This window comes from Maniola jurtina, chromosome 4, assembly GCF_905333055.1.
Source record: "Maniola jurtina chromosome 4, ilManJurt1.1, whole genome shotgun sequence".
NCBI lineage: Eukaryota > Metazoa > Arthropoda > Insecta > Lepidoptera > Nymphalidae > Maniola > Maniola jurtina.
The window spans coordinates 16,404,877-16,419,183 of NC_060032.1; the positions used below are offsets into that span (position 1 = coordinate 16,404,877).

The 14,307-nt window shown below is 43.3% G+C and overlaps 2 protein-coding genes across 2 annotated transcripts; one reads left to right on the forward strand and one right to left on the reverse strand.

Annotated features, from left to right (window-relative positions):
• Positions 1–2,891: 2,891 nt before the first annotated feature.
• Positions 2,892–4,096, reverse strand: LOC123864979 (CDGSH iron-sulfur domain-containing protein 3, mitochondrial). Its single transcript, XM_045905805.1, has 3 exons — positions 3,883–4,096; positions 3,505–3,737; positions 2,892–3,126 (listed from the first exon to the last, which is right to left on the reverse strand). Exons 1-3 carry the CDS (start codon positions 3,931–3,933, stop codon positions 2,994–2,996), a joined length of 417 nt encoding a protein of 138 aa, XP_045761761.1. The 5' UTR covers positions 3,934–4,096; the 3' UTR covers positions 2,892–2,993.
• A 1,006-nt stretch (positions 4,097–5,102) lies between these two features.
• On the forward strand, positions 5,103–13,905 carry LOC123864742 (cell division cycle 7-related protein kinase-like). Its single transcript, XM_045905368.1, has 10 exons — positions 5,103–5,422; positions 5,550–5,775; positions 6,095–6,188; positions 6,398–6,540; positions 6,762–6,855; positions 9,783–9,926; positions 10,178–10,312; positions 10,737–10,917; positions 11,213–11,376; positions 11,943–13,905. Exons 1-10 carry the CDS (start codon positions 5,278–5,280, stop codon positions 12,123–12,125), a joined length of 1,509 nt encoding a protein of 502 aa, XP_045761324.1. The 5' UTR covers positions 5,103–5,277; the 3' UTR covers positions 12,126–13,905.
• Positions 13,906–14,307: the final 402 nt, after the last annotated feature.

Below are 14,307 nucleotides of genomic sequence, written 5' to 3' on the forward strand. Positions count from 1 at the left end.
AATCCATGTCCTGTCACTGTCAACCATATCCTATATGTTATTGGTCTGTGCTGTCAACTATGGTCAACTAGCCGTCAACCGTCAAGTAGCACTTCCCACAGACAAAACAAATAACAAAAAGACGATTTTAACTTAATTTTTGAGTGCCCGTTACGCTAGCCGATCAAGTTTGCAACGGACTTGAAGCGGCGTACAGTAAACTTGAAGGTGTATGGCTATCAGTCAAGGAATCTATTATGTTATATATACTATACTCTCTAAACGCTATCTTTTCGGATTGGCTACGTCGTCCACTACGCACGCACCCTACATCGTGAAGAAAACTGAAGACTTTTTTTGAGAAAAAGCTCCAACAGTTTTCGCCCGCGCGCTCTGTCTGCGCGGAGGAGAAGCCCGAACCCCGGAGATGCCCGATCTCACCAGCCGGTGATCGATTGGGTGGCGTGACGACCGCTCCCACGCGCCGCTAGAGCCGCGCGAGGATGGACAACCATCCATCCACCTCCAAAGGCCCTTCTCAGGGCCGCCACCATCAACGACATGCTCGCGATCCGAGATCACGCGCCGCACCCGCGAGTGCGCTTGACGTTGCAGCCCCGACCGGCTCCGTCACGCGCGACCTCGCGCTGTACGCCGCGCCTCCGGCCGCGCCCGCACCACGCGCCGCACCCGCATCACGCGCCGCACCCGCGAGTGCGCCCGACGCTGTAGCCCCGTATGGCTCCGTCACGCGCGCTCTCGCGCCGTACGCCGCGCCACCGGCCCCGCACGTCTCGCGCGCCGCACCCGCGCCCGCCGCGTTAACCGCCGCGCCGCGCCCGCTGTCGATGCCCTTGCTCGACGACGACAGTGTGGCGGACAGCGAGACAACGGTCCAGCCTAGACTTCGGCAGGATGACGCCTACTACGCCGCCATCCTGGCCCTGGAAGGCCCAGATCGCCGTGCGCTCCCCAGCCGCAGGCAGCGCACCGACTCGGAGGAGGACGCGCCCGCTGAGGCGAAACGGGTTGCGAAGACCACCCCTCCCTCCCGCTACGAGATGCCCCGACGCACAGCCGAAGCTTCTGGGTCGGACGACACCCGAGCTCCGACGCCGGCCCCACGCTCCTGCTCCTACGCCGACCGCGCGAGAGCAACGCCACCGCCGAAGCCCGCCGCCGCCGCCCCTTCCGGCGGTGCGCCACCGAGCGGCCCAGCCCCGACGAAACAGCGAAAGCTTCGCTATCCGCCACTCATCGTGGAAAATCTGCCCAACTGGACGCACCACATCAAACAGATTAAGCTCCAGTTGGGTAGAAACCCAGCAGCTCGCCCTTATGGAAAGGGTATTAGATTCACGCCTCAGGAAGACCAGGAATTCCGCCTCGTCCAGCGGTACCTCACCGCCCTGGAGAAGACGGAGGGCGTGTCCTGGTTCTCCTACTCACTGCCGGCCGAGAGGAGCCTGAAGGTCGCAATCCGCGGCCTTCCTTTCAACACCGAGCCGGCAGAGATAGAAGACGAACTCCGCCAGCTGGGGTTCGAGCCGGAGTACGTGCGCCAGATCAGGGCGAGGAAGGGCAGACCAGGTTGCCTCTTCTTCGCCATGCTCCGCCGCACCCCACACACGATTCCAGCAGTGTACGAAGTCACCGAGCTGCTCTGCATGGGGGGAGTCCGCATCGAGGCATGGAGAGGGAAGAAGGGTCCCGCTCAGTGCCACAGATGCCAGGGTTTCCGCCATGCCTCAACGCACTGCCACAGGCGCCAGGCCTGTGTGATCTGCTCGCAGGAGCACAGCGCACGGGACTGCCCAAGACCCCGAGAGGACCCGGCGACCTGCGCAAACTGCGGAGGCAGCCACCCCGCAAACCACGTGGGCTGTCCCGTCTTCCGCAAGGAGGCACGGAACAGACGCGCGGGCACCGTCGCGGCCACAGTCCCAAGACCGCCGCCGCGCACCGAGACCACCGGCTCCAGGGTACGGACGCCTGCAAACGACCCGAAGCCACGAGAGGCCACGCAGAGAGCTCCTGCCAGAAAGAGGAGAGGTCGTCGCCGCAGGAAGGCGACATCGCCAACCCGCGCACCCTCGCCGCCGCCTGCGCAGAAGCCCAGACCTGCCGAGGGGATCCCGCCCCAGCCCAAAAGGACCGCCGAACCAAGCGTCGCGGCCATCAAAGCCGTGGCGTTTGAGACTCTTGAAGACGTTTTCCACGCCATTAAAAATGGCGGGGAAGACCCACTCCTGCGCATCCTGGAGGGACTGCGACGACTCGCCGCCTTCACCGGTGAGGCCCAGCCTACCAAGGACGCCAGACAGGAGGAAGAAGAGAACCGCGCCACATAGATGCCTCGGAGCGCGTCCTCCGCACACGTCGACCACCCAGCTGGGCTTCCCACAAGCGGGTTCCACCCGGCTAGGTCGGACCACGACGGCGTGAGGACCGCTCTCAACTCCCTCTTCCTCACTGAGGAGGAAAGCCCGTAGGCCCATGGGCCAACCCAAGGACCCTGGCGTAGTCACGCCAGGCGGAAGATCCCGCATGCAGGAGGCCATTGCCTCGGACGTGCCTCTCCCGCGCCCTTGCGGGCGCGCGAGCTCACATACCGGCTATCTTTTCAGTCGACTTGTGCCACATCGTCTGGCTTCGTCACACAAGTTCACTGCAAACATTGTGTAAGGCCAGCGTAATATTCTGAGTCCTTCCAATCCTTTGGATGTCTTAGGCTGAAATCTATAAAGCGCACTTTGACTTTGCTCTGACTTAAGATTGGAGTTAAAACGAGACAGATTTATGTGAGATATAGCTTTGTCTCGTTTTAACTCTGTCTTAAGTCTAAGCAAAGGCAGAGCGCGCTCTATAGATCTCACCCTTAGATAAGTAGGTTATTTGTGTATGCAATAAAGTTTTAACAGAATGCTACCATTTATTTTAATAATTATTATTAACAAATAATATTTTATAAGCTAAAGGATCCTATCTACAGTAGATAATACAGTTTTAACATTCTAAACTCTAATAGTTGTGGCTTCCATCACTTCCTTGCTCTTGTGTGTTCCGTCACAAAAAGGTCTGTTCTTTGTCTGCTTGCAGTTACAAAGCCAATAGTCCTTCGTTTTCTCCACTTTGAATATAATAGGTCTGTAAGCAAAAACAGATAGAGGACAGTCAATAATAATTACTTTATCTCTTGTCTGAGACTATTGTAGCCTAATGATTGAGTTTGACTATAAGCGTTCAAATTGTGAAGTTTCTCTCCAATAGGTCCAGTTCTTTTAAGAGTGCACAGTCATACTAATGACCTCCCAGCCATCTTACCCTGACCCACACACAATACACACCCAACCCGACCTCAAGCCTGTTTACAGTCCAAGGACTGATCGCAGATCGAAGGAATATAGAGAAAATAAATTTATTATAATCATTCAATGCACAGCCCTTTATCTTTCATCACCTTGTGACTTGCATACAACCTGTTTTCCATTTGGTCTAAGTACCTTGGGTGTAAAATTAACAAACCTTTGTGTAATCTTTAGAAACACATCTTTATGTGTGCCATCGCAAAGTGGCTGTGACTTGGATCTACCGCACAGACACCAGGCGTAGGTCTTGCCTTCCTCCAGAGTCAATTTGAAAGGTTTCCTGTCATAAACGATTCCATTATCCAATTGCTCATTAGCTGCATACACTTTCTTTAAAGGATTACTTGGAATTTCAGGTTTTGGTGGTTTTGTGACATATCCTGCTTGAAACTACAACAAAAATTATGTTTTTAGGTTATTTTGGATGTAGCACTTTTACTGTTTTACAGAGACCACTATGCGATACAATAATATTATGTAGTACGTTTCTAAAAACAATAAAATAATTTATTAATTATTGCATATTTCTACTAACAGATTTCATGAAGTTATTGACTAGATTATACCGAATGTTTCGATGGAGCATTTTTAACTTATCATTTACTATGTACTTATAAGTTAAACTTAGATGGTTAATAAATCTCTGGGTGTTATTGTATGTACACAATAAAGAATTTTTATTTAATATTTAATTTTCATGTAATAAAATTAAAAAATAAAATCCTATTTTTTTTATTTTTTTTTCTCTCTCGTTTGGCTTTACCACGGCTTTCATAGATTAGCCAGTGTCAAGTTTGTAGTTACAAGTTAGGGAAACTATATAAACATGGACTTCGTCTGTGCCGGCGCCCGCCGACATACGCGCGGCGCCCCCTTAGAGCGATTCCCAGTCAGTTCCAGCATGGTTCCAGCACCAAAAAACACCAGTGAAACACAAAAATCAGCCACTTAAAAAAATACTCCAAAAAGGCCTCGCACGCGCGCCAGCACAGTGCAAACGCTAACACAGACGAAGTTGTGATTACTTGTAAACAACCACAGACCACTATATCATAACTACAAAATATCAAGACCGTATCAAGACCGGGAGCCGCAGCAGAAATGGCTGAAAACGGCAAGCGGCGCAAGTATGCCTCTCTTATTGAGAGTTACATTTTTGTTCCGTTTGCCGTGGAGACCCTGGGGCCATGGAGTCTTAGTGCAAAGAAATTTTTACGAGACATTTCACCGCGTTTAATAGCCTCATCGGGTGACAGAAGGGCTGGCTCATTTTTTGCGCAACGGATCAGCCTGGCTGTCCAACGCGGAGATGCAGCCAGTATTCTTGGCACCATTCCACGCGGGCATGATTTGTACAGTAATTAGATAAGGCTAGCTTTAAGTTTTATTGTAATATTTTCACACATTATTATAATTTAAAAAAAAAAAAAAAAAAAAAACTACAAAATTGACATTGGCTAACATGATATTATTATACTCCTTAGTTGGACTTCGTCTGTGGTGGCGTTTGCCGGCGCGCGTGTTGTGGCTTTTTGGAGTGTTTTTTTTTTTTTTTGTTAAAAACTGGAGACTGGAAAGCGCTCTAAGGGGGTGCCGTGCGTATGTCGGCGAGCGCTGGCACAGACGGGGTCCATACTTGTATAGTTTAGCTAACTTGTTACAAATAACTACAAACTTGACATTGGCTTATCATTGTAAAAGCCAGACGAGAGAGAAAAAAAAAATACTCCGTAGTCTTTGTTGGTTAATCTAATCTGTTATCTGTGTAAGCAAAACCAGGCGAGAGAAAAAAAAAAGAAAAAAAATTATTCATTTTCTAATTTTGTTTTTATTTTTATTTTAGAAACATGATGAAGTAAAAGTGCTATAATTTGTTTAATTTATTTATAAAATGAAACACTGCTTTTGAATATTCGAATTATCTTGAGTTATGTCTAGAATAAGAGGAATAGAGAAGTTGAAAGTGCAAAAAGATGGGCTGCAAGCGTTACAAGATTTGGACTATCAGAAGAATAAATATGTTGAAACCAAGAAGAAAAACGAAGAAAGTTTTGACTTGAAAGTGGACGTCGAAAGTAGGTTTCAGCGTTGGTTTTTTGTGACACTTTGGACTTGAAGGTTATTTCGTAAACCATCATGCGACCTAAAAATATTTACAGAACATAGAAATCATTGATTGATAAACAATGTTACCCTTTCCAGGCCAGCAAATTAATGAGTTATTACTGAAACTGCCAAAGTTAGAAAAAATATTCGACGTGCACAAGAAGATAGGCGAGGGTACGTTTAGCTCAGTGTACCTGGGCTCATTGAAGCAGCACAGCACACTGCCTGATGCTGAGAAGCGCTGGTTCGCCATCAAGCACCTAGTGCCCACGGCGCACCCTGCCCGCATAGAGCATGAGCTGCGTTGCCTCCGGGACATGGGGTGAGGATGGTTCTTATATTGTACCTACATTAGAACTTCTGGCATAAAATTTAGGATCATTTTAATTGTTCTTACTGTCACCATTTACTGTACACTATGTAAAATTGGTGGTATCAACATTGATTAGTGCCAGATATTGAGTCATTGTGCTTAACTAAATTCAATAAAGTGCTGTATATACTGTAACACTTGAAGTGATGGTAATCTTGACTTGTCATAAGTGCCATGAGTTGGTTTAAATTTGTCTACTGATGATGAACAATAATTATAAATGTTATGAAGTTAAGTAAATGCTATAAAGCTTATTTATTACTTTCAGAGGGAAAGACAATGTGATTGGTGTGGAGCTGTGCCTTCGGAACTTAGATACAATAGTGTTTGTGATGCCCTACATACCTCATAAGAAGTTTTCTGTAAGTCTAATGTACACATATCAAAATATTCCTTATTGACGCTTAAGTTCTAATACCATTTTAGTAATTTTTTTGAGGTTTTAAGATTTCAAAGCCATTCACTAGAGAATCAAAAGATGTGGCATTATGGCATGTCAGAAACAAGAAGGCATACGGTACACAAAATATTAAATTTTATATGTGTAGAAGATTTTGGTCCTCTGTTGTAGGAATATGTGGGGAACATGGATGCAGAGGAGGTGCGTCAATACATGAGTGCTCTGCTGGTGGCGCTCAGACACGTGCACTCCTTCGGAGTCATCCACAGGGACATCAAGCCCAGCAACTTTCTCTATGATAGAGAGAACCGAAGGTGACATTGCAATACTCTGTGGTTATGTCAATGAATTAAGAGATTACTACAAACTCATAGATATGTTACAAACTACAATTTTTAGGTGGCTATCAGGTGATTTAATTGGAAGTTACTGGTCATCATTTCGCATGAGATTTACTATAGAGCGGACTACTGTGTCTCTTAACTGTGGCAGTTTGGTTGTTTCTTCAATTATGAATTTGAATTTGAATATGCAGGTACCTGCTGGTGGACTTCGGGCTGGCGCAGCGCGCTGTGGCCGAGCCGCCGCCCGCCGCGCTCGAAGCGCCCCGCAAGCGCGCAAGGGAACAGGTACACAATATTATATTTCTACTAGCTGATGCCCATGACTCTGTCATCCGTGGACCCGACAGTGGTTTGGAATTTCTCTGATCTGGTCTGTTGGGATGCTTCGGCCGTATCTAGCCTCCCTACCGGCAAAGCCGTGCCGCCAAGCGATTAAGCGTTCCAGTATGATGCCATGTAGAAACCAAAGGAGTATGAGTTTCATAAAAACTGCCATACCCCTTCCAGGTTAGCCTGCTTCCATCTTAGACGGCATCATGACTTACCACCAGGTGAAATTGTAGTCAAGGACTAACTTGTATCTGAGTAAAAAAAAAGTTTTTCCAAAAAGATAGAAAAACTGTTAGGAGCTATTCTCAAATCAAATCAAATCAAATCATCATTTATTTGCTCAAATGTAGGTAGCATAGATTTTACAATTTATTTTAGTGTCACTACACTTGCCATGTAATGGCGTGCAAATATTTTACATAAGCAATGTAAACTACACTAAATAGTTTAAATGTACATTGAATATGCTCAAAATACCTTACACCTTACAGTCATACTTAGGTAGGTATACATATACATAGTCATAAAAAGGTCTGATTTCACAACACCATCATTACTGTTAAATAAAATATAATTTAGAGCTCTTAAAATTAAAATTAAAATGTAAATAATTTAATAAATCATGTATTATCTATGTGAAATGTCAACAAAAAAGTCACAAGAGTATACAATTAACATACTTAATAATTGATTAATAGACTAGTTCCTCATAATAAATCATTTAGTGTTGAAGAATTCATTTAAACTGTAGAAACACTCATTTAAATTAATTAAAGGAATTATGAGTTTATTTGGATACCTTGTGTTGAAAACCTTCTGGCTTTTTTTTGTGTAGAAATCAGACTTATTTTTTTGAACAAATAGGCTTATCTCATAAATGTATTATCATAATTATCCTAGTCATAACAATTTCTTTTTTGCATGGAGTTACAATATCATAATCATAAATCAATAATAATAAAAAATCATAAATCAATCAGTAACAATAAAAAATCATAAATCATAAATCAATAATAATAATATGTCAGATCTTACAGCTATCTAAAAAATCTTTAACGCTATAAAAACATTGGTCAATTAAATAATCAAATAACTTTATCCTAAACTTCGACATTGGTAAATTTTTTATGTTATCAGATAACTTATTATATAGGGTGACAGCCATACAATATGAATTACGAGAGCATATCGCTAGTCTTTGTCGTGGTATTTCCAATTTAAATTTTTGTCGCCGGCTTTCGTTGTCAGGCTTCCTATCAAATAGATGCTCGTGTTTCTTTACGAATAGACATGTCTCAAATATATATAGACATGGCAAAGGTAATATCTTTTTCTTTTTAAATAAAGGCCGACATGGAGCTATTATATCCGCACCACACAGTGATCTGATACATTTTTTTTGTACTCTGAAAGCATTTATAATATCGACAGAGTTACCCCATAGTATTAGTCCGTAACGCAGTATAGATGCAACATAGCCATGGTATGCAGTTGTGGCTGCTTCTTCAGAGATTGTATTTCGTAGACGATATAGTGCAAATACGAACCTATTAAGTTTTTTACACGTAATATGTATATGTTCTTTCCAGTTACAATATTTATCTATTGTAATCCCCAGAAAAGTTGCCGACGGCACGACATTTATTTTTTCATTATTATAGTTGATGCTAAGGTTAAGGGATGAGCTATTATAGGTCTGGAATTCCACTACTTTTGTTTTATTTAAGTTAACGCAAAGGTTATTCATGTCAAGCCATTGAATAATTTTGTTTAGTGCAATATTGATGTCTTGTTCAAGTTCATTTTTTATTTTACTTTCAACTATTAAGGTAATATCGTCAGCAAAAAGGATTGTATCATTATTAACCGTGTCTGGTAAGTCATTGATATAGAGCAAAAACAGCAGTGGACCCAGGATACTACCCTGGGGAACTCCGGATTTAACCTCTTTATATAGTGATCTATAAGTAGATTTTTGTTTATTTTTTACTGTCGTAATCTCAACACATTGCTGACGACTATGGAGATAGCTCTTTAGCCAGTCGTAGCCTTTGCCTCGTATACCGTATTTAAATAGTTTTTCGAGAAGAATCTCATGGCTGACGCAGTCAAAAGCTTTGGACATATCCAATAGTATTGCGGCAACTGAACATTTTTTGTTGAAGGCACCATTTACCTTTTTAATTAAATCAAAGCATGCTAATGTAGTTGAGCGCTTTTTTTGAAATCCGTACTGGTTCGTTTTCAGAATATTATTTTTATCAATAAAGTCGTTTATTTTTATATGCATTACTTTTTCAAGAATTTTTGAAATAATTGGTATAAGGGTTATAGGTCGGTAATTATTCATTTCATTTTTAGCACCCTTTTTATGTATAGGTTTAACAATAGAATACTTTAATTTTTCAGGAAAGGTACCATCTTGAAAAGACATATTTATTATGTGGCATAATGGCCCTGTTATTGTTGCTGCACAAGCTTTTACAATCTTCGTTGTAATGTTATCATAACCTGTAGAATTAGTATTTTTAAGATTTTTAATCACTTTATACAGGTCATATTCAATGATAGGCGTTAAGAACAAGGTATTAGTGTTAAGTGGTATGTTTTTTGTAGAATTGTAAATATTTGTGGCTTGTTTATACTTAGTTATATTAATAAAGTAATCGTTGAATTTTTCTGCAATGGTGTATGGATCATTATGGACGTCAGAGTTAATTCTTATTTCATTGATGTCATTTGATTTATTGTTGCAATTAAAGTTATTCTTAATTAATGTCCATGATGCTTTACATGTATTCTTAGCTCTTTTAATGTATCCTAAACTCTCTATTTTTTGTGACCTAAAAATACAGTGTTTTTCTAGATGTGTTATGTTCCAGGATGAGTGTGTCAGTGTGTGTGACGCCAAGCGGATGGCGCTGGACCTGTCGCTGGGCGCGCGCTGCACCAACATAGCGGCCCCCGTCGCCCCGCGCCGCGCCATTCTGCCAAAAGTACAGATCCCTAAGCAGAATATACCAAAGGTAATTAGGTTCCCCGCTACCTATAATATACGTACTTGTCTTCAAAAAAAGGCTGAAAGGGCAAGAAATTAAAATCGGTGGTACTGAATGTTTGACTTTAATTCAAAGAGTTTAATAATATTGCTTTAAATTCAGTCCAGTTTACCCTGAGGTTATTGTGTTTCAATCTGGATTTCTATCAACATTGAATGAAATGTAAAGTCTCATAAAGCATATAGATTTGTATGGTTTAAAGCGCGGCGTATTCACAGAACACGCCGGGCGAGTTTGTGCCTCGCGCAGGGCTGTGCCTGTGCGCCAACGTGGGCGGCGTGTGCACCGCGTGCGCCGCGCGGCCCGGCGCACGTGCCCCGCGCGCCGGCACGCAGGGCTTCCGACCGCCTGAGGTAAATGTTACTGACTAATTAACGTATCCATAACATTTAGCTGAGTTCAGGGTCCTTTTGCTGGCATGATACATTTCATCCCGCTTGCAGACACAGTCCCATCACTTTTATATTATGTAAGTCGCATCGATAAAATTCGTTTTGCGTAGAAGAGTTGACACTGACTGAAATCAAATGTACACCAATGAAATAAATACACACCTTATTTGTTGATGAAATAACACAAACACAACAACAATAGAGACTCGTGCCATCGCGCGTACAAAACATGGCACGTAACCAATAGCGGATGAACGCGCGCTAACATTGGCGGGATATTTACACGCCATTCAAAAATAAGATGATGCGCTGATTCATCGGCGTAACTTACAAAAGTGGCGAGTAGTGAATAGTGAATAGTAGTGAAGTAGTGAATGTAATGCAGGTGCTGCTGAAGAGCCCGCGGCAGGGCACGGGCGTGGACGTGTGGGCGGCGGGCGTGGTGCTGGCCAGCCTGCTCACGGCGCGGTACCCGTTCTTCCGCGCCGCCGACGACGTGTCCGCGCTGGCCGAGCTGACCGACCTGCTGGGCACCGAGCCGCTGAGGAGGACTGCACACGCGCTAGGTGACACCTCCTCTCTCAGGTGCCGCTGAAGAGCCCGCGGCAGGGCACGGGCGTGGAACTCTGCCAATCCGCACTGGGCCAGCGAGGCGGGCTATGTACAGACACAGGGTGCCGGCGATGAGTTGATCGTGTCCACAAATTCTGCCCGCCAAATTTCATAATTCATATTTCCTAAAGCATGCCAGCTCGCAGTGGTGCTTACCAATCGTCATTTATCTTATAACTTTAAGCCCTGAACGTTTGGTGCAAATTGCTGTTTGGTTTTACAATCGTGACCCCGTGTGTGGTGCCGCAGGACGGCGCATCGTGACGTCGTCGCGGCGGCGCGGGCTGTGCCTGCGGCGGCTGGCGGCGCACCTGCGCAGCGCCGCGCCCGCCGCGCCCGACCCCTCCGCCCCGTCCTGCGCCCACTGTCACCTGCCCCTCCCGCACTGTTTGTGTAGAGACGAAACCAAACCCGTAAGTACACATGCTCACCATGTTTGATCGATTGAATTGGACGATTTCTTTGGTTTTACAGTTATTATCACATGTTAGTTTTAATAACCCAGACCAACGGCTTAACGTGCTCTCCGAGGCACGGAGGAAACCAAAATGCCAAATTTGGTCACTCATCCAGTTAGCGACTTGAGTCAACGTTGCTTAACAATCGCAATCGATTGATATGCGTTGTTACAACTAGGCCACACGCTCCTCAAAATGTAATTGAACTACTTTATTGTGAATATGGGTAAACAGTGGAGATGTTACAAAAAGAAAAGGGTACAGCCAAATTCTGCCTATTTACACACAATGATACAACTTGTATACATGGTTTGTTAAAATTAGTCACATTAAAATACATAAATATTTGTCACAAAAATATTAAAATACTATAACAAAATGTCAAAAATTAAAACTTTTCTGATAGTTTTTTCAATTTTCTCTTATATAAAGCAAATTTTCACGTTTCAATAAAATTATACACGCAATAAGCGTTGATCTAAAATCGCTCTAAAGTAATTTTTGTGTTATTGAGTTTACAGGCGGATGCAATAAACGACACGGCCACAATAGCAGGGTTCCCCGACTCGGCCTTCGCCCTCGCGGCGCGGCTGCTGGAGCCGCTGCCCAGCGAGCGGTACTCCGCGCACCGGGCGCTGGAGCACCCCTTCCTGACCACGCCCCTCACGCCCCGCGCCGCGACGAACACCGATAAGCCGGCATAAACAAACTACAGGATCTGCCGTTTTGTTGCCGTAGTTTTTGAGTTATCACTCTCTCACTCAAAATGGTTAACGCCCACTGACTTTTTGTTTCTGTCCTGCAATCACGTAACAGAGAGAGTCACATTAAATTATCTCTGTGGACAGAGCATAATGTGAGTAGTGAGTAGCACTGACAGCAGCACGAGCGCAATGTGAGCTGGGAACTAAATGTTAGTGGTGAGACATCTGTCAGCATAGTGTCAATGAAGAAAATTTGATACCATGTGTCAATTTTAATTTCTGGTACCACCTTTTCTGGGAACTTGTTTATGTCTATTTCAGTGAGGGGCTGTAATAAAACAGTACCCTGGCAACGCATAGCTTCAATTGGTGCTTTTTAAAGATTTTTGTTGAAGGAAATAATCCTCGAGTGCTCTGGCAGTGCACTGAGGAATAAGGATTTTGAGAAATTCCTACTGGATCTTTAAACATCACAAATCCACGCGAATGAAGTCGCAGGGAATAGCTAGTACAAAATATATTTTGGTATTTAAATTAGCCCAATCATATGAAAAATTGTGCTGTTTACATTTTTATTATTGTAACTGGAACTGTTTTAATTCTATGTACAATACTGGGAGTGATTGTATTTATACATCTCATATAATGAAATGAAATGACATTTGCTGAATATGAGTAAATGTTATGATGTTTTTACAAGAGTTAAAACAGTATTTAATTTATATTAGGCTGGTGTGGCAGTCTGCAAAAGTTTTTGTTGGAAAGAACCTATCCGGTGTAATTATATAGAAGTCGTTGTACTATGTACTATACTCGATTACTAACTCCAATGAATAATACTAGACCATGAATTGTTGAAGAGGTTGTTTTGTTAAAAAAAAGTTAGGTTATTTCTTCCGTATTTTATTATCTTTTACGTTGAATGCTTTGTGTATGATGAAGGCGTTTTGTTGAAGTAATTGTTAATTATTTGTAGCATGGATCTCAGAGCTAATTTAAGTTTTTAGTACAAAGTAACGGTTGCTCTATGCACAAGCTGCACAATTTAGTCACATTAACCCAAGAGCTTTTTAGTTTTTAACTATTTGTGCTTCCTTTAACTGGACGATTTAGTTATGTTGATAGTTTAAGTCTGACTAGACTGGTATTTATAAAATCTGTGCGCCAAATACTCAATAGGAGTCAACCATAAAGGTCATCACCGACTTTTTCAATAGATTTTTGAACGAGGAGAAATCATATTTACAACTTTTACAAACGATTGATTGATTATATGCTTGATACTGGGATTTATTATTAATGGTTAGGATTAGATGAAAAAGCTGTGCTAGGCTAGTGGTTAAGAAGTGAAGCTTGAGAGGTTGGTGGTTCTATCCTGGTCGCACCTCTAACTTTTCGGAGTTGGATATACTTATTGTTTTAACGGCGATGGTGAAGGAAAACATCACACGGGAGCCTGCACGCCTGAGTTCTCCGTAATGTTCTCAAAGGAGTGTGAAGTCTGCAAACACGACTACTGTGGTGGACTATGCTCACACCCTTCTCATACTGAGAGGAGACGCTCTGTAACAAGCCGGCGATGTGTTGACCATAGTGACTGATAGATTTTAATTTTATTTGGTGCACAGATTTTAATGAAAACTTTACAATAATAAGCTTAGGTAAGATTTTGGGTATAAAATGTGATCGGTTCCAAGCAACCTGTGCCTTAGGTATGTGTTCACTAGAGTATTGTTACCTCATTGTTTCTATTGACTCCAAATAAATGTTGCTTCCAACACTTGTAGTTTTTGTTAACTAGAAGAATCTTTGTCATATTCCATTACAAGTTAGCCTATGACTGCTATAACACCTGATAGTAAGTGATGATCATGATAGTGGGCTAATTTCGAAGGGTTGAGGCGGTTTTGATTACACCCATAATTGATTTCTACATGGCATCATTCCGCAACACTAATGCTCTTAGCGCCGCGGTCTGCGCGGGCAGGCTGGTAGCTAGCCACGGCCGTAGCCTCCCATCAGAGAAATCTGATACTCTAAGGGCCTGTCCAGACGAGGGACTATTGTCTGCAGAGGACAAAAGTCCCTCAACTACAGTGTTTTGCCATATTAGTTCATTGTGTGTGCATTATGCGATGCAGTTGTTAGTGATCCATCTGTCTTCCGCGGACGATAGCCCCTC

Excerpts from the sequence above, each read along its gene's own strand:
- LOC123864742 (XM_045905368.1), top strand. The coding sequence starts at position 5,278 with ATGTCTAGAATAAGAGGAATAGAGAAGTTGAAAGTGCAAAAAGATGGG. Across the intron at positions 6,541-6,761 it reads TATGATAGAGAGAACCGAAG|GTACCTGCTGGTGGACTTCG; the intron begins GTGACATTGCAA and ends TTGAATATGCAG. Across the intron at positions 10,313-10,736 it reads AGGGCTTCCGACCGCCTGAG|GTGCTGCTGAAGAGCCCGCG; the intron begins GTAAATGTTACT and ends AATGTAATGCAG.
- LOC123864979 (XM_045905805.1), bottom strand. The coding sequence starts at position 3,933 with ATGCTCCATCGAAACATTCGGTATAATCTAGTCAATAACTTCATGAAA. Across the intron at positions 3,738-3,882 it reads TCAATAACTTCATGAAATCT|TTTCAAGCAGGATATGTCAC; the intron begins GTTAGTAGAAAT and ends TTTTTGTTGTAG. Across the intron at positions 3,127-3,504 it reads TTTCTAAAGATTACACAAAG|ACCTATTATATTCAAAGTGG; the intron begins GTTTGTTAATTT and ends TTTTGCTTACAG.